The 17,884-nt window shown below is 66.9% G+C and overlaps 2 protein-coding genes across 2 annotated transcripts; one reads left to right on the forward strand and one right to left on the reverse strand.

The window, feature by feature from the left end:
* Positions 1–10,717: 10,717 nt before the first annotated feature.
* On the reverse strand, positions 10,718–13,953 carry LOC309597104 (uncharacterized protein). The gene is made up of 5 exons (XM_082326109.1): positions 13,854–13,953; positions 11,978–12,328; positions 11,652–11,850; positions 11,222–11,264; positions 10,718–10,963 (listed from the first exon to the last, which is right to left on the reverse strand). Exons 1-5 carry the CDS (start codon positions 13,924–13,926, stop codon positions 10,835–10,837), a joined length of 795 nt encoding a protein of 264 aa, XP_082182235.1. The 5' UTR covers positions 13,927–13,953; the 3' UTR covers positions 10,718–10,834.
* Positions 13,954–14,248: 295 nt separating this feature from the next.
* On the forward strand, positions 14,249–16,944 carry LOC309597199 (tyrosine-protein phosphatase non-receptor type substrate 1-like). The gene is made up of 5 exons (XM_082326379.1): positions 14,249–14,728; positions 15,068–15,418; positions 15,688–16,002; positions 16,137–16,490; positions 16,585–16,944. The coding sequence occupies exons 1-5, from the start codon at positions 14,650–14,652 to the stop codon at positions 16,683–16,685; spliced, it is 1,200 nt and encodes a 399-aa protein (XP_082182505.1). The 5' UTR covers positions 14,249–14,649; the 3' UTR covers positions 16,686–16,944.
* The last annotated feature ends 940 nt before the right edge of the window (positions 16,945–17,884 follow it).

Raw genomic sequence — 17,884 nt, forward strand, 5'->3', positions numbered from 1 at the left:
CTTAGAGATAAACGTAGGAAAAACACCAATACTTTGGACATCAGCCTAGAAAACACCCTAAAACAAGCATCCAGCAGTGCTGTTTTGGGGCCACGGGTGCAGAACCATGCCCAAGCACCAGTGAGCAGCCAGCACCCATGGGAGCCACCACAATAAACCCAAATAACCCATTGCACACCCCCGCCGTGGCATTCAGGGCTGCAGGGACTCGCTGCCCTGGGGAAGCTCAGAGCTGCCTGGCCTTATCCTGGCCCAGCCCCAAACACAGCCCGGCCCGGTCCCAGCACCCGAAAAGGTGCCGCTTTCATAGCTCGCCACAACAAAACGAGGTGTGCAACCACATCAGAGCACCGAGCCCAGCCCCGGTGCACACAAGCCAGCGCAGCCTCCCTGCAGCCGGAGCGCAACGCGTGCTGGAGGACCCCATCTGTCCTCCAGCTCCAACACCAAATTTCCAGACCTCTCCAGCCTACGAGCCAGGCAGGGACATCCTACAGCCCTCCTGCCGCTCCCCACCACCCCTCAGCCTTCAGAGTCAGCACCCTCGCAGGGCTTTTAGCCAGGAGAAAAACACACAAATGCCTTCTAAAGTAGGTAGTAGCACCAATTACCCTGCTGATATTTAGGGCTTCCAGCACAACAAATGGAGCTTCAGCTTCATTAGGTACCATGCCAATTTAGTCCAAGACATCCAGTACAGAAGGAGCTTAAATTAGTTTATCTGATGTTAACTTATAACAAGCAATATGTTAACTCGAGGATGGAAAGAAGTGACCTGCAGCCTGTTTGCAAGGATCAGCGCGCAGGGGTGGCTGAGCCAGGGGGACCTGGGGAAGGGGCGAAGGCAGGGGGAACGCGCCAGCCCTGCAAACACTGATTTAGGAAATTGGGGTGCGCATCATACCTGCCTGCTCACCGCATGCTCCGGCTCAGCACCCACCACCATGAACACCTGGGGGCACCCAGCCACCCCCTTATGTGGGAGAGGCCCTGGGGGGGTAATGAGCTGCAGGTGCTTCGTTAAGGCCACGATTGCCAGAAGAAAGGTGGGGGTGGGCTGTGGTTGCTGCTGCGTGAGCAGCCTGTGCTGGGCTTTGCCCCTTTCCTTTGGGGGGGCTCACGGGAACGGTCTGTGATTGCTTTGGTCGAGCTTTTATCGCGTGATGTAGGGCTGAGCTGAGACAGCTCGGGTCCTCGGCTGAGCTCTCAAGCCCCGGTGCTGCAGACGGTGCTGGGGGCGAGCGGGGAGGCGGCGCTCCTCGGCGCGGGGGGTTTTCTGAGGAGGCCACCTCCGCGCACGCCGGCCGGACCTGCCAACTGTCACTGCAGCCTCCGTGGGGAGCAGGGTCCCTAATCACAGCCCACATAACTTTAGTGGCGCTTGAGCGCTCTGCCGGGATCAGCGGGACCTCTCCCAGTCCGTAAAATGACCTTCAGGGAGGACGAGAGAGGGATGCCGGTGCTGCCTGCCCCGCACTGGCCTTCACCGGGGCGGTGATGCTCCGACTGCCCTCGCGGTGTTCGTGCACCGTCGCCCCGGGCTTTGGCAGCGGCAGCAGAGCTCGGCCGCATCGGACTGTCCACCACCGTCTGCTGAGCAAAAAGAGAAGCACGTGGGCTGCAGCGGGGACCGTATCCGCGCTACAGCTTGCGCGTCCCTGGGCCATGCGATGCTCGCGGGCTGCTCCCAGGCTGCTCCCGCTTGGCAGCGGCACCCTGCGGGTGCTGCGAACCGGGTAACTCGGCCAGGCTTCCTTAACGCAGCCCTGCAGGCTTCTGACGGGGGGGAATTCCTCCTGGCTGTGTCAGAGCAGGAAAGGTGGTTTATATCCTGTGCCTGGCCTGGAAGTGGCTGGGTGACCTGGAGGCGATGGGCAGAGGGATGAGGGGTTTAGGGTGAAACTGCTGACAGGCTGGGAAAACCAGGCTGCGGGGGGCAGCTTGGAAGGACGGGACCTGGCAGGGCCGGCGCTTGCCGCCCGGTTAGCTGCCGTAAGCTCTCGGCGAGCTGTGGTGACCTTTGTTCGCAGGCGGGATCCTGCTCCTTGCTCTGGAGGAGTATTTGCTCACCAGCTGTTGGTGCAGCGGGTGAGCAAAGCCTGAGCAGCCCCACGCTGCAGCCTCCTGGGTCCGCAGCATACCCACAGCGCAGGGATGGGGACTGGGACGCGGGGCAGCTCCCACCCAGGGCAGCTCACTGGGGGGCACAGGGTGGCCCCAGTCCTGCACCCCCTGTGCCAGCAGTTGCAAAGCTCAGGGGCTGTGGGGACACCGGCACTGGCTGAGGGGCACAGCCAGGGCTCACCCCAGCTCTCGTGGGCTCCAGAGCCGCAGGCAGCCCCGGTGCCACGGTGGCAGCCGAGCGGTGTCTGCCCTGGGACCCTTCCCCACCCCGGGCTGGGCGTGGAAGGGATGCTCAGCCCGGGAGCAGCGGTGCTGTGGAGGAGAAAGTGGCAGGGAGGGCAGGCAGGGAGCTCCAGCCGTGCGGGGGACATGTCGGAGCTGGGTGTTCATCGTTGATGGGCTCCTGGGAGCTGTTTGAGTCGAAGCCTCCATCCCCGCTCCGGAGGGGGATGCTCTGCACCGCACTGGCCCATGGGGACCCGGCGGCGATGCCGGTACCCAGATCCCCAGGACGCACAAGCACCCCCCTGCCAGCCCATGGCCAAGTTTATGTACCGGGGGCTAATGGGAGGCCTTGTCACGCTGATGCCCAACAAATTTACTTCTCCCTCTTGAGCCCCTGCAGCTGGGGCTCTCCCCAGTGGGCCAGGTCCCTGCCAGAGCTGCAGGCAGTTCCCTGCATCAGATGCAGCCCGTCCTCCTCCGGCTGCCCCCTGCCCTTAACTTGGGGGCTGCCAGCGCCATGCCCGTGCCCGGGGCCGGCCGGGGACCGTGCGGGACAGCCCGGAGGCCTAGGGCTCCTGGGGTGCTGCAGGTGGGTGGGCAGGGTGCAGGCTGTGGGGCTGCATGTGGGAACAGCGGGTGCCTTTGAGCCTGCAGCCCCGTGGAGCGATGCTAGAGAAGACCTTGGTCTCCCCTTGGCAGTACCGCTAGGACCCTGGAGGGGTGAGAAGCCTGGCCGAGGGAGGAGCGATATCATCTCAGTTTTCTTCTGCCTTTTTTTTTTCCTGCATCCTCTCAAAGTTCTTTGTTGATTGCAAATTGTTATCATGAAAGCGCATCCAACGCTGCAATAGCAGATAATGCTCCATGCGCTCCCAGGCACGGCTGCTGTAACTCACTGCAGGCTGGGCTGCCTGATAAAGTCCCGTGGCAGCTGCAGATGAAAATAAAAATGCTAACGCGAGGGGATTTACCATGCTAAGCTATCGCAGCCCATCGCTTCCTGCTCGTCAGAGCTCTCGCTGGAGGCACTGGGACGGTTGCGGGGCTTTGAAACCCAGGCTTGGCGGGGGGATTTGTGCTGTTGGACCTTGGCCGGCCAGGCGCTCGCACCTCCGGAGCCAGGGAGATGCCCCAGTGGAGGGCCGAGCTGGGGTGCGTAGGGTGCAGGAGACCTGGTGTAGCCCCACGTCAGCCTCTACCAGCTGCTAGTAACGAGGGTGCCAAGAGATAACGGCGTGGCTGGCAACGAGGGCTTTCACCGAGGTTACTTGTGCAAAGTGCCGTATCTAACACATCGCGGTGGAAATGGCAACTGCACGGCGGCTGGGATGCGGGGGTCATGCACCCCCCAAAACGGCCGGACCCAGCCCTGGCGGGGCCCTGCCTTGAGCAGCCCCCAGCAGTGCCAGCGCCGTCCCCGGCCCTGACACCGGGCTGTCCTTGTGGTGGCCGTCCCTGCGCTGTCCCCACAGCAGCCTCGCAGCTCGGGGGCCGCAGCGTGGGGCTGTTTGCTTTGGCCCCCTTGGGACCAGGCACGTCCATGCTGCCTGACCCAGCACTCCCAGCTCCGCGGGGCTGGGGCCATGCTGGTCCTGCAGCTGGGCGCTCGAGGAAAATGCTTCTGCAAGGGGTTTGTGTTGTTTTGTATTTTTTTTTAAGCTGAAGGGCAACAAAAAGCACGAGGATTAATTCCGGCTCTGCACGATCCACCGGTGCTCCTGGTGACTGCATCGGTCCCAAGGGTCTGGCCTGGCCCCGATACGGCGCTGCAAATCAGAGCTGTGAAACGCTGCTGTCCTACCCCCGAGGCTGGCTCCAGGCTGGTGGGGCCAGCACGGCACGGCACGGGGCCGGGGAGCGGGGCCAGAGCTCGGCCAGAGCCATGGAGGGGGATCAGGGGTTCAGAGGGGCTGTGGGATGCCTAACAGGTTTAGAAAACATCGCCTGGGATTATCTGCTAGCAGTGGTGAGCAGAGATGTCTGAGCCGAGACATTCAACCTGCTGAGGGGGGAGTTCATGCATGTGGGAAACCTGTTCTGCATGTGCATGCGTTTGCATATGCATGCACGTACACATATGCATGCACGTACGCGCGTTTGCATGTGTGTGCAGCAGCGACAGCTCTGGGACAGGGCTGCAGGTGCGAATGGGGCTGCTGGCCCGGTGGCACTGCAGGGGCCGAGCCCTGTGCGGCCCCCGGCTGGGTCCTGGGTGCCAGGAGGGGCCCCGCAGAGCCGGCGGCAAAGCATCTGCCCCGCGACACGCACGAGGGATGCTGCAGCCCTTTAACAGCAGCTCCTGACCGCCAGCGTTAATGATATCCACCCAATTAGCCGCTGCGAGCTCTGCCTAGCCCGAAGGATTAGCAAACGAAATCATCATCCCAAGGCGTAAGCAGTTAACACCACTAATTAGTCATCGTGTGAATCCTAACCCAAACGCTAACCCGGGCGCAGGCAGCCGGCCATGGCAGCGCTGCGGGCAGGGGGCTGCTGCTGCCCGCCCGGCCGGGGCCTCCCTCGGCCCCTGGAGATGGGAGCTGTTTACGGAGAATTTGCCGGGCTCGGGGATACGTTATTTTTACACGTTGTCATAGTTACCGATACCATTATAAAATTAGGCCTGAACCTTGCGGAAGAAATGGATCTGTCAGAAGCAATTATTTTAGCGAGCGCGTTGTTGATGCCGCCGCGCTGCCCACCCTGCGGCCGGCAGCGAGGGGCCGAGCCCAGCCGGGGCGATGGAGCTCCTCACCGAAGGCTCTGCAGGGGCCGCATCCTGCCAAGGGGCGCGTCGGCGGGCCGAGGCGCCGGGCAGGCTGCCGGGGCACCGGGCTCGCCTGGCTGCACCACGCTGGGAGCCAGCGGCGCCGGCACAGCCCCTCCGTGCTGGCAGCACCGCTGGGCACGTCCGGAGCGAACAAAAGCCCGCTGAGAGCGCGCTTTCAGCCCGCTCCATGGCTCCCTCCCGCAGCGCCTGCTTTCCCCCTTCTCCTGCCTCTCTAAATATTTTTTCCTTTCCCTGCACTTCTCCTCTGGGGGACACTTGTGCCCGGCTCGCGGCGCTGCCAGCACCGGGGCCACCGCCAAGTGCAGCCAAGCTTTAAGGTCGCTCCATGCCGGGAGGAGCGGGGAGCCCTGGGGACCCCCGCAGCGTCCTGCCCTCGCTGGCAGGATCCCCAAAGGGTTTCCCCACCCCGAGCAGCAGCCCCCGGCTCTTTTCCCTGGACAAAACCCACCAGAGCATCCCCGGGAGCGTGCGAGGCTCACTCCGGGCACGATGCACACGTGAGTGTCGGGGGGACCAGGATCACCCCGATGTGCCACCAACAGCTGATCCAGCACCAAGAGCCCCGGGCATCCCCCATGCAGGCAGGACACCCCTCCTGCCCGCCCTGGGACCCTTTCTCAGGCGCTGGCAGGACCAAGCGCCGCAGCTGGATCCGCCCTCCCCGTGCCGGCTCTGGAGGGCGATTGTCCCTGAGCAATGTCCCGTCACCGAAAGCACAAAGTGGGTCTTTTTTAAGCACTGGATGTTCCTGTTCATCCCACGGTCCTGGAAATCCCTCTTTAATCATTGCCAGAGTCTTGGCCTCCACGACATCCTGCGGCGAAGGACCGCACAGGCCAAAGGAGTGCTGGGCCAAAGGATTTCCTTTGAAATGTGTTTGACACTTTCATTTTCACCGCCTGCCCCCTCTGCCTGCGATAGAAGAGATGAGGAATGGCCGGAGGGCAGCCCCAGATCTGCCCCACGCCCCCTCAGCTCCAGGATTTAATGAAAATTATTCCAGGTCAGGCAGAGAGGTTCCCAGTAGGAATAGCTGCAATAGCGCAACCTCCTATTAGACACCAGAGAATCCACACGGACAAGCAGCGTCCTCCAAGCATCTCCACCTCTCCTCAGCCTAAAGCCCTGGACGGCGGCCCGGGGGTCCCTGTTCGCTCCCCCGTGGCCGCGGGGCCAGGCTGCGGCGTGGGCACAGCCGGGCAGTGCCCGGGAGCCCACCTCCTCTCCGAACACCCCGGGGGTCCCGCGGGGCGGCTGCCCCCTAACGTGGCTTTCACTGGGGCTGGGCTTGGGGGGCTGGAGAAACGGCTGCTGTGCTGGCGAGAGCCCTCACATCAGGAACCCGGGGGGAGGATGAGGCTGGCGGTGAGGCTGCGGCACCGAAACAGTTCCTATGACAACCCCAAATCCCAGACCTGTTTATCCCCTTTAATAAAAATCCACAATAACTGTGAAACCGGGGAATAAGATTCAATAAGTAAGATGCGAAATAAATCAGAGACAGCGTAAAGCATGTCACCGTTTTACTTCGGCTTCGTTCCTTGCTTTCCAAGGAAAAGCCTGAGGAACAGGGAGCTGCGAAGGGGCGAGCGGGTGGGTTTGGAGCTGGTGTGAGCAGGGTCCGGCTGCGCAGCATCCCAGGGCTTCTCCCTCCAGTTCCCTCTCCTGGCAGCAGCGCAGCCCGGGGCAGTCAGCGGCCGCAGGCGAGACCCACGTGGCATTTTTGGGGGACATTCAAAGTGTCCCTGAGCCCCTCTGGCCCTTTCCACCCCCCTCAAAGCACCCCGGCTGTTCCTCCAGCTCCTCGTGCTGCTCCCCATCGGTGTCCTGGCACGGCATCCCCATGGCATCGCCCGGTCCCCATGGCATCACAGGGTCCCCATAACGTCATGGGGTCCCCGTGGCATCACCGGGTGCTTGTGGCATCGTGGGGGCCCTGGGGGGGGCCCGTGGCATCGGATGCTCTTGGAGCCGTGGCTGTTTGGCTGATGCTGATGTGCCGAGGGACCAGCCTGTCTCTCCCCGTGGATGGGCTTGTGGCCACCACGGTCTCACAGTGGCAAGGACAGGGATGGGGACAGGGATGGGGACAGAGCAGGAGCACAAGGGCATCTTGGACAGAGACAGCCACAACCAGGGCCTTGGCTGGAGCCGCTGCCCCGTCAGCCGCTGGAGGGGACAAGCTGGAGCAATGCTGGCTCCCGGGAGACGCGACGGCCCCTGGGCACCCGTCCCTGGGAGAGGCACTGCCAGAGGCGGGGGGGGCTCCGCTTCTCGCCGCGGAGCTGGAGCATCCCGGGGCAGGGCACCAGGCCTTTATCCCCGTCTCTCCCCTTTTCTCCTTGCTCAGCCCTGGCTCCAGCACAAGCTCTGCTTTGTCCCGCTCCCCCACGAGCGCTGCCAGCCCTCTCCTGTCCCCCAGGACACGAGGGAGATGCCCACGTCCCCCTGCTTCAGCCAGCCCCGTGCGCTAGCTGAGACCATGCTCTTCCTCGGTGTTAATTAAATCATTGCTCCCCCTCCCCTCGCTGCCGGGGCCAGCCTCATCCGACAGTCACGCTCTCCAAACTAATTGCTCTCTGTTATTCCATGTTTTCCATTGGAGGCTCATGCTCCCTGCTGGCTCCCGGCACAGCCCGCACCTCCCACATTGGCTCCCCGGCATGGCACAGCACGGCACGGCACAGCACGGCACGGCACGGCACGGCATGCCCCGCCACCCCGGCCGGCCCTGCCAGCCCTCTCGCCTTGGCACCTCCAGGAGCCGTTTCGCACCTCCCGGGGCTGGGAGCGGAGCAGATGCTGGGCAGCCCCCGAGCATCCCCGGGCTCTTCCCCAGCTCCTGCTTTCTGCCTCTCGCCCGGGCAGGGTCCGCGCAGGCTCCCACCACGGCGCGGCCCAGCCCAGCCTCCCCCCAGCCCTATTGCTTGGCTTTGCCACCCGCCGAGGTCCCAGCACCGCGCTCACACCTGTGGAGGAAAAGCCCAGCTAAACCCCCCACGCCTCCCACGCGCCAGGAGCTTCTCGCCGTGGCGGGGGCCGCCGCCAGGCCCGTTTGCCAGGATCACCGCCACGGCCTCACCCGCCCCGCTGCACCCCTGCCCCGGTACGGCACCGCCCCGGTGCACAGGGTCTGGCGCTGGGACACAGTCCAAACCCCGTCTGGAGCTGGCGTGTCCCCTCCCCGGCTGGGACGCCGAGCCTCTCCCCACCACCCGCCACTGTCTCCGCTCTGCACCGCAGCGAAGCCGCCTTTGCTTGGCCCCGGCTGCGGGCAGGAGGAGCCTGGCGGGCACCGGCCCCAGCATCGCCCCGCGCCCACCCCAGCCATTGCAGCTCTTGGCCCAGCACAAGCGCCCACATTTCTCGCTCGAGCACCCAGCAGGCGACTCAGCGGGACGCGACGCCCGGCGGCACCTGGAAACCACCACGGACGAGCAGTAAATCCCCGACCCCGGCATCGCCCGGCGCTGCCCCCCGAGCGAGGCGATGCCCCCCAAGTGAGGCGCTCCCCGGCGCGCTCCTACCTTGTGCCCACGCTCGGTGCTTGTTTGTGCTTTCACTGCCGGCACACCCCGGGCTGGTGGCTTAAAGGATTTTCCTATAATAACCGCCAAATCCGCCCCTGGACAGTAAGCCGCAGACCTGGGCCCTTTCCTAGGTACGGAGCGCTCCACGGTGCTCTGCTCGCTCGCTGCTTTGCATATGCTTCTATCAAACTGGATTTCCCCCCTCCTGACCCAGCCCAGTGCTTAAAAAGCCCTAAATCCCCCTGAATTTCATTTCCCCTTCTCTGCAAGGTCTATCCCCAGTTTCGGTCTCACCCACATATTTTACATACTCCTGCTTGCAATCCTGACGTGAGCTTTCCGTGAGCTTCGGTGTCCTCCCCGTGGAGGCTGGGTAACCCCTGCTCGCAACAGCCACCGCCTCGGCCGGGAAATGAGCCACTGCCCAGCGCGGCCGTGGCTCCGCTCAGGACCCGGCGCTGCCGGAGGCTTCACCCCGGCACCCCCAGGCCACGGCCCCTCGCTGCTGCTGGGGCTGGTGCAGAGGGGGCCAGGCTGGGGATGGGTGCTGGCGGCAGCGGTGACGGACCCCTGCCCTGGCAAACCCCCCACCACCACCGTGCCCACGGGGTGCCGAGTGCCCCCGAGCTGTCCCCGAGAAAGAAATGACCCAAAGCTGTCCCCAGGGCACGTCCCCGGAGCAGGGGATGCTTATTCAGTCATGCAAATGACTTTCAGTGGTGGCTCCGCTCCCCCCGTAACAATTCTCTCCCGGAGAGGATCTCTGCTGGCAGACGAGGCTCCCCTGGGCACACACATGCTGCTATGACACGCTGTCTTGTTTCACTTCTGCTTTTTGATTTCACAGTAAAAAGTAGATAAAGTTGGAAACTGGCAACTGCAGCAGCTTTCAAGGTTGCAGGCAGCAGCAGGAACAGCACGTTCCTCTGCCTGAAAAGCGTGTTTCGCCTTTAGCCCGTGCCCGTGAAGGGGGGTGTTTGCTTGCGGCGGCACCCGGCACCGCAGGAGCACCCGCCGCCGTGGGTGGGTGCGTGTGCGCACGCCGTGCCAGGGCGCGCCCGGGTGCTGCGGCGGTGCCCGGCGTGGAAGGCGTGCTCCGCGGCTTCCTGCCACCACCACGCGCCGTCCTCGGCCGCCGGCCTGCTCCCCTCGGAGGTGGGCACCGAGCACAAGCTGTGCATGGAGCAGGGGATGTGCATGGAGCAGATGTGCACGGAGCAGATGTGCACAAAGCAGATGTGCAGGGAGCAGGAGATGTGCACGGAGCAGGTGTGCATGGAGCAGGGAATATGCACGGAGCAGGAGACGTGCACAGAGCAGGGGATGTGCATGGAGCAGATGTCCATGGACTGGCTGGGGCCGGAGCAGGAGATGGGCACGGATCGGGGAGACGGGGTGGAAGCGCTGGCTGGTGCCAGCTGCCCTGATTCTAACACAGCATCATGAACCCTGTTCCCAAATACCGGCCCCTTCGGGCGGGCAGGGAAAACCGGGCAAGGGCTCGGCCTCGGCCCATGAGCTGCAGCAAAGCGGCACCGAGGGCTGTTTCCGCGCGTTGTCAGAAGATGCAGGTTTGGTGGGAGCCCGGCAGCCGCTGCAGCCGCCCGTGGGGCTCAGCCTGGGCCCGGCAGCAGCACGGGGCGAGCTGGCACGGGGCTGCGGAGGCCACGCATCCCCCAGGGCCCCGTCGGCCTGGCACTGTTGCTCTTGCTCTGAACACAGCGGGACTGGACCGCACGGCTGTTTGCTGGCTTTAATAGGGATGGGCTTGGTGCAGTGACAAGGTAACACAAATTAAGGACCTGCTGAGCCGGGAAAGTGCCGGTGGTGGCCCATGCTGGTGGAGACAGGCATGCGTGAAGTCCTCCTGTTGTAATCGGCACCAAACAGCCTGCACAGGGCAGAGGTGCTCAGCCTCGTGGCCTGATCCTGTGTTCGAGACGGCTGCTGGGTCCTGGGAGAGCTGCTGTCGAGCCCTGAGCCTCACCCAGCCCCGCTGCCGAGACGGGAATGAACGAGGGGACTTTTGTCAGCGCCCAGCACGGCGTGCGGAGTTTGCACCGGGGTGTGCCACGCAAACAGATCCACTTCTTTATGGTGCCCTGCAGAAATGTCCCCGCTTCCTCCCCCGAAATGGGCTCTTTGGCCTTGCAGGTGCCACGCGTCACTTAGCAGCCACCCTGACGCTGGCGTACTCGGAGCAGGCTGCGCTGGGGCTCCTGCCGTGCCGCGGGGCCGCGGGCAGGGGTTGGAGATCGGCGTAGTGGATGGCGTCGTCCTCCTTGCTGCTTTGCTGCAGAAACGCACACAAATGGTGAATGCTGTCACAAGAAAAATCTTGCAAAAATAACCCTAACGGCAGGTTCAAGCCGGGGTGGTGGTGTCACGGCTGCACAGATGGCCCCGCGCCGTGGTGCGGAGCATGCCGGCACCGCATGCGGGCGGCTGCTGCCCGCCCAATGCCCGCCCCGGCCCCGGAGCCTTGCGGAGTCCCTGTAAGCCGGGACGTTGGCGCGGCACGCTCTTCCCCATATTCCCGGCTCACTCTTACCTGGCTGGGCAGATGTGAGGTCTCCGGACCCAGGCCTTCGCTGCTGGAGGGAAGGACGGCCATTAGGGCTAAAGGTCCCCTCCCCACCCAGCTCGGCCCTCCTCAATTCCCCTCCCGACTCGTAGCCGGGCTCTGCGGCAGGTGGCCACAAGTGATGCCCCCGCTGAAGGCGGAGGAGAGGGACGAGGTGCTGTCTGCATGCCTGGGCCAGGCTCGGACACCACGGCGAGGGGCTGCAGGGAGCTCCCCGGCGCTGGGCGCTCCCATGAAACGCAGAGAGAAGCAACGCAGCGCAGTGCCGCGCCTGTGAGCAAAGGACCTTTTCTGGGGAAAATTACTGCTCCAGAGGGAGAGGAAACCAGGATAAGGCAGGTGGATAAGGCGGTTCGCTCACCTCAGGGTGCAGAAGGAAGAGGTGATGGGTACAAACCTGGGGGTGCCGGGGGTCCCTGCACAGCACGGCAGAGGGATGGGCGAGAAGCGGCGCACGGCCGCCGGCCCGGCCAGGCGCTGGCTCGCCACCTCGCCTCTGCGCTTCCTCCTGTACACGCAAAGGGCGACGAAGAGGCCGAGGAGGAGGAAGCAGAGCACTACAACTGCAGCCACCACGCTGAGAAGCAGGGGTGTCCCTGTGGCGACACAAGGCAGAGCAGGGAGAGGGTGGCGGGCGCGGGGCAGCACGGGACCCCGTCACGGGCAGGGCAGGGGCCATGGGATGGGGTCCCCAGGAGCAGCATCCCGCTGGGCTGCACTCACCGTATAGGGACACCTCCGTTCCTTTTCCACGCTGAAACACCTCATCACCACCCAGCAATCTGCGGAACTTCACGCAGTAATAGGTGCCGGCATCCTTGGGCTGAAAATCCCTGATGCGGATGCTGAAGTCCGTGTTGGACTGAGCCACCACCCTCGTCACGCGGGGGAAGGAGCCCCTCTGGTCATAGACGGTCTCGTTCCCACTGCCCCAGCCCTTCAGCCACCTCACAGGACCAAGGGGAGCATCTCCAGATGTGGTGCAGATCAGGTTGAGCGTCTGCCCCGCTGCCACCGACACCTTGTCCTGGGGCTGACGCAGCTGGAAGCCCTGACCCGCCTGGGCACCCGCACCTGGGCACAGCGACAGGAGGGCAGGGGCTGAGCGAGGGAGCGAGGTCAGGGCTTGCTCCGCTCACCCCGAGCGGCACGGGCAGAGCAGCCCCAGCTTGCTCCCAGTTTGCAGCCCGCACAGCTGAGAAATACCCCTGCATATGGCAGAGGCAAACCACAGGCACTGGGCGCGGCTGAAGCCGGGTTCAAAATGAAGAAGGAGCAAATTTGCATCCCCGGTCGTGCTGTGCACACGAGGCGCTGCGGGTGCCCGCGTCCGGAGAGGTACAGAGGGAGCCAAGGGGAATTCCTGGCAAGAAAAACTCCCGAGGGCTGTTAAACATTAATGCCCAGCTCTGCACAACACGAGCCAGGAACACCGGGGCTCTGCGCCGCAGCGGGGTTCACAGCCCAGGGCTGTCGCAGCCGGCCGGGAGCTGGCTCGGAGCGGGGATGCAGAGGCCTGGGGCCGGGGCAGTCCCGAACCCCTCCTGCCCAAAGCCCCCCGTTCCCTTCGGCACCGGCTCACCGGGGCTCGGCTCTACACACCCGGGGCTCGGCACTAAACCCCCCGGGGCCCGGCTCTACACCCCCGGGGCTCGGCTTTGCTCACCCCATGCTCGGCGCTGCACCCCTGGGGCTCGGCACTAAACCCCTGCACCCCCGGAGCTCGGCTCTGCACCCCCGGCGCTCGGCTTTGCTCACCCCATGCTCGGCGCTGCACCCCCGGAGCTCGGCTCTGCACCCCCGGGGCTGGGCGCTGCACCCCCGGGGCTCGGCTTTGCTCACCCCGGGCTCGGCTTTGCACCCCCGGAGCTCGGCTCTGCACCCCCAGGGCTCGGCACTAAACCCCCGCACCCCCGGGGCTCGGCTTTGCTCGCCCCGTGCTCGGCTTTGCACCCCCGGAGCTCGGCTCTGCACCCCCGGGGCTCGGCTTTGCTCGCCCCGTGCTCGGCTTTGCACCCCCGGAGCTCGGCTCTGCACCCCCGGGGCTCGGCTTTGCTCGCCCCGTGCTCGGCGCTGCACCCCCGGCGCTCGGCTTTGCTCGCCCCGTGCTCGGCGCTGCACTCCCGGAGCTCGGCTGTGCACCCCCAGGGTTCGGCACTAAACCCCCGCACCCCCGGGGCTCGGCTTTGCTCGCCCCGTGCTCGGCTTTGCACCCCCGGAGCTCGGCTGTGCACCCCCAGGGTTCGGCACTAAACCCCTGCACCCCCGGGGCTCGGCTTTGCTCACCCCGGGCTCGGCTTTGCACCCCCGGAGCTCGGCGCTGCACCCCCGGGGCTCGGCACTAAACCCCTGCACCCCCGGGGTTCGGCGCTGCACCCCCGGGGCTCGGCGCTGCACCCTCGCCCCCGCCGCCCCCCAAAGGCGCTCGGGGGAGCGGATCCCCCCCGTCGGCGCCGACCCCTCCGGCTGCTCGCCTCCGCGATCCGCCGCGGCGGCCGGGGCTCTGCCCCGCCGTCCCCCCCGGGCCGCCGCTGCCAGCGGGCCGGGGAAGCGGGAGAGCTGGCGGGGGGCCGCCGCCGCCGCCCCGCTCCGGACTCACCCCAGAGCCGCCGCGGGAAGAGGCCGAGCTGCCCCAGCAGGAGCCGGGCCGCCGCGGCCGCCCGCCGAGCCATCGCCGCTGCCCGCAGGCCGGGCCGCGGCCCCGGGGGCAGGCGAAGGGGAAGCAGAAGCTGCGCGGGGAGGGAGGCGGGCGGCCGCCACCGCCTCTGGTGCCCGCCCCGGGGCAGCGGCAGCGCCGGCCGGGAGCCGCGCCGGGCTCCGGCCCCGCCGGGCTCCGGCCCCGCCGGGCAGCGCCCGAGGGCGAGGGGCTGCGCCGGGCGCGGGGCCGGGCAGCGGCTGCGGGCCCCGGGCCGGGAAGGCGGCCGGGGCGCGGGCTGCAGGGGGGCTGCGGGCCGGGCCCGGGCCTGCGGGCGAGCGCCGGGCCTCCCCCCGACGGCCCGGGGCGCCGAGCCGGGGCCGGCCCGGCCCGGGGGAGCGTGCGGGATCGGGGCCCCTCTCGCCGGCTGCCCGCGGGCAGAGCGGGAGCGACGTCGCTGACGAGGACCGGGCTCGTGACGTGAGGCGGCGTGAGCGCTGTGCGGGCAGCGGGACTTGTGCAAGGGGTCCACGGAGGAACTTGGCCGGTGGTGGCGAGCCCCTTCCTTCCGCTGTGCCGGGAGGGAGCCCAGCACCCGCCGAGCCGAGCCGACCCAAGCTGAGCCGAGCCGAGCCAAGCTGAGCCAAGCTGAGCCAAGCCAAGTTGAGCCAAGCTGAGCCAAGCCAAGTTGAGCCAAGCCAAGTTGAGCCAAGCTGAGGTGAGGCGAGGCGAGGCGAGACGAGCCATCAGGAAGCGGGACATGGGAATCACCGTGGCTCCGGCGACGCGGGCGCTGCCCCTCGCCTGCCTGATGCTGCTCCAGCTCCTGAGCGCCCTGGGTGAGTGGGGGCCCGCGCAGCCCCAGCGCCTTTCCCGCGGCGCGCTCCCCGGCGCCGCTGGCGGGGCGGTCCTCCCCTGGGCCCACGGGCACCCGGGGCTCCTCTCGCACTGCCTCCCCCCCAGCTTGCTTTTCCCCCCAGCCAAAGAGTTTGTCGGGGGCCCCGGGCCCTCCCCGTCCCACAGTCCCCAGCAGTGCCGGCTGCCCTGGGGGGCGAGGGACGGGGACAGCTCTCTGTCCCCTGCTCCAGGCTCGGGGCCGGGGCTCTGGCAATGCCCCGGGCTGTGCCCCGGCTCTGGAGCCCCTCGTCAGCCTCAAACCCTCCTGTCGCTGTGCCCAGGTGCGGGTGCCCAGGCGGGTCAGGGCTTCCAGCTGCATCAGCCCCAGGACAAGGTGTCGGTGGCAGCGGGGCAGACGCTCAACCTGACCTGCACCACGTCTGGAGATGGTCCCACTGGTCCTGTGAGGTGGCTGAAGGGCTGGGGCAGTGGGAGCGAGACCGTCTATGACCAGAAGGGCTCCTTCCCCCGCGTGACGAGGGTGGTGGCTGAGTCCAGCACAGACATCAGCATCCGCATCAGGGACGTTGGCCCTGAGGATTCCGGCACCTATTACTGCGTGAAGTTCCGCAAATTGCTGGGCGGTGATGAGGTGTTTCGGCATGGAAGGGGCACGGAGGTGTCCGTACAAGGTGAGTGGGGCTCCCAGAGCAGCTCCTGGTGGGAACCAGCCCTGCCGGGTGCAGCCCCCGGCACAGCCCGGCCCATCGCGGCCCGGTGGGCTCTGCTCGGGGCGAGCGGGGATGGGGAAGGGGCTCGGGGGGCAGCTCCAGGAGAGGGAGGCTCCCGTGGGCCGTCCCCGGGTGCATCCGTGCCCCCGCGGGAGACCCCGCTCCCTGCAGCCCCGGGGCCGGGCAGGGTGGCAGAGCCGGCTCTGACGGCCCCACACTCCTCCCCGCAGCCAAACCCACTCCCCTGGTCATGTCCTGGTCCGGCCGCAGAGTGGTGCCGGGGCAGTCGGTGTCTGTCACCTGCAAGACCGGAGCGTTCTTCCCCAAAGACATCACGGTGAAATGGCTCAAGGACGGGGCCCCGATCACGGCTCAGCAGCCCCAGATCATCCCATGGCCGACGAAGTCCTCCTTCAACATGTCCAGCACCGTGACGGTGATGCTGCAGAAGGACGACGTCCGCTCGCGGCTCACCTGCGAGGTGCGGCACCCCACGCTGCCGGACCCGGTGACGAGGACGTACCAGCTCAGCGAAGCCCTGCGAGGTGAGGGCCGGGTGGGGGCCGGCGCTCGGGGCGCCCAGCTCCCGTGGGGCTGGGGGTCCTGGGGCAGGGACAGGGCGCCCCGCGGGCGGCAGAGCCGGGGGACGCCGGGCACCAGGAGCTGCTTTTCTTCCCAGTCCCCCCCAGTGTCAGCGTGGCCCCTGACGCACCGAGCCCCGTTAAGGTGAACAAGACCGTGAACTTCACCTGCCACGTGAGGGGGTTTTACCCGGGAGACGTGGCCGTCACCTGGCTGGAGAACGGGACGGAGATGAAGGTGGAGAACATCCCCCAGCCGGAGGAGAACCAGCAGGGCTTGTTCGATCTGAGCAGCCTGGTGGAGGTCAAAGCGACGGAGGAGAAGAACGGGTCCGAGTTCACCTGCCGAGTGGTGCATGATGCCCAGGAGCCCATCAGCAAGACGGCTGCCCTGTGGATCGCTGCCCCAGCCAGGGAGGGAGAACTCGGTGACTCGTCCCAGACAGGCACCGGTGCGTGAGAGCCGCTGGGTCCCCGCGGTGGCGGGGGGCTGTGGGATGTCTGTCCTCGCATCCCGGCCCCTCACGTCCCCTCTCCCCACCGCAGGTCTAAACGTGTCCAACACCATCTTGTGGCTTGGCATCCTGCTGGAGAAGGGGCTCCTCGGCGGCCTCCTCATCTTCCTCTTCAAGCGCCGATGGCCATGAGGAGGGAAACGCCATCCGGCTCCATGGCGGCCCCCGGTTCCTCGGGTTGCGGTGCTGGGAGCGGGTCCCGGGGCTCGGCCGCCGCCAGCTTTGTCGTGTGTCCTACCTGGAAATAAAGGGGCCGGGGTGCACAGGCTGCTCCGGGCTGCTCCGCGCCGCGGGTCCCGGGGCTGCACCGCCGGGGCTCGGCACTAAACCCCTGCCCCCCAGTGCTCGGTTTTGCCCCCCCCGTGCTCGCCCTGCCCCCCCGTGCTCGGTTTTGCCCCCCCCGTGCTCGGTTTTGCCCCCCCCGTGCTTGACGCTGCCCCCCCGGGCTCGGTTTTGCCCCCCCCGTGCTCGGTTTTGTCCCCCCAGGGCTCGGTTTTGCCCCCCCGTGCTCGGTTTTGTTCCCCCGTGCTCGGTTTTGCCCCCCCGTGCTCGGCGCTGCCCCCCCAGGGCTCGGTTTTGCCCCCCCCCGTGCTCGGCTCTGCCCCCTCGGGGCTCGGCTCTGCCCCCCCGTGCTCGGTTTTGCCCCCCCGTGCTTGACGCTGCCCCCCCGGGGCTCGGTTTTGCCCCCCCCGTGTTCGGTTTTGTCCCCCCGTGCTCGGCGCTGCCCCCCCGGGGCTCGGTTTTGCCCCCCCCCGTGCTCGGCTCTGCCCCCCCGGGGCTCGGCTCTGCCCCCCCGTGCTTGACGCTGCCCCCCCGTGCTCGGTTTTGCACCCCCCCGTGCTCGGCGCTGCCCCCCCGTGCTCGGTTTTGTCCCCCCGTGCTCGGTTTTGCCCCCCCGTGCTCGGCGCTGCCCCCCCGTGCTCGGCGCTGCCCCCCCAGGGCTCGGTTTTGCCCCCCCCTGTGCTCGGCTCTGCCCCCCCGTGCTCGGCGCTGCCCTCCCGTGCTCGGTTTTGTCCCCCCCGTGCTCGGTTTTGCCCCCCGTGCTCGGTTTTGCCCCCCCCCGTGCTCGGCTCTGCCCCCCCGGGGCTCGGCTCTGCCCCCCCGTGCTCGGTTTTGCCCCCCCCCGTGCTCGGCGCTGCCCCCCCGTGCTCGGTTTTGCCCCCCCATGCTCGGCTCTGCCCCCCCGTGCTCGGTTTTGCCCCCCCCCGTGCTCGGCGCTGCCCTCCCGTGCTCGGTTTTGTCCCCCCCGTGCTCGGTTTTGCCCCCCGTGCTCGGTTTTGCCCCCCCCCGTGCTCGGCTCTGCCCCCCCGGGGCTCGGCTCTGCCCCCCCG

The sequence above is a fragment of the Platalea leucorodia genome (assembly GCF_965183815.1).
Source record: "Platalea leucorodia genome assembly, chromosome: 13".
Classification (NCBI taxonomy): domain Eukaryota; kingdom Metazoa; phylum Chordata; class Aves; order Pelecaniformes; family Threskiornithidae; genus Platalea; species Platalea leucorodia.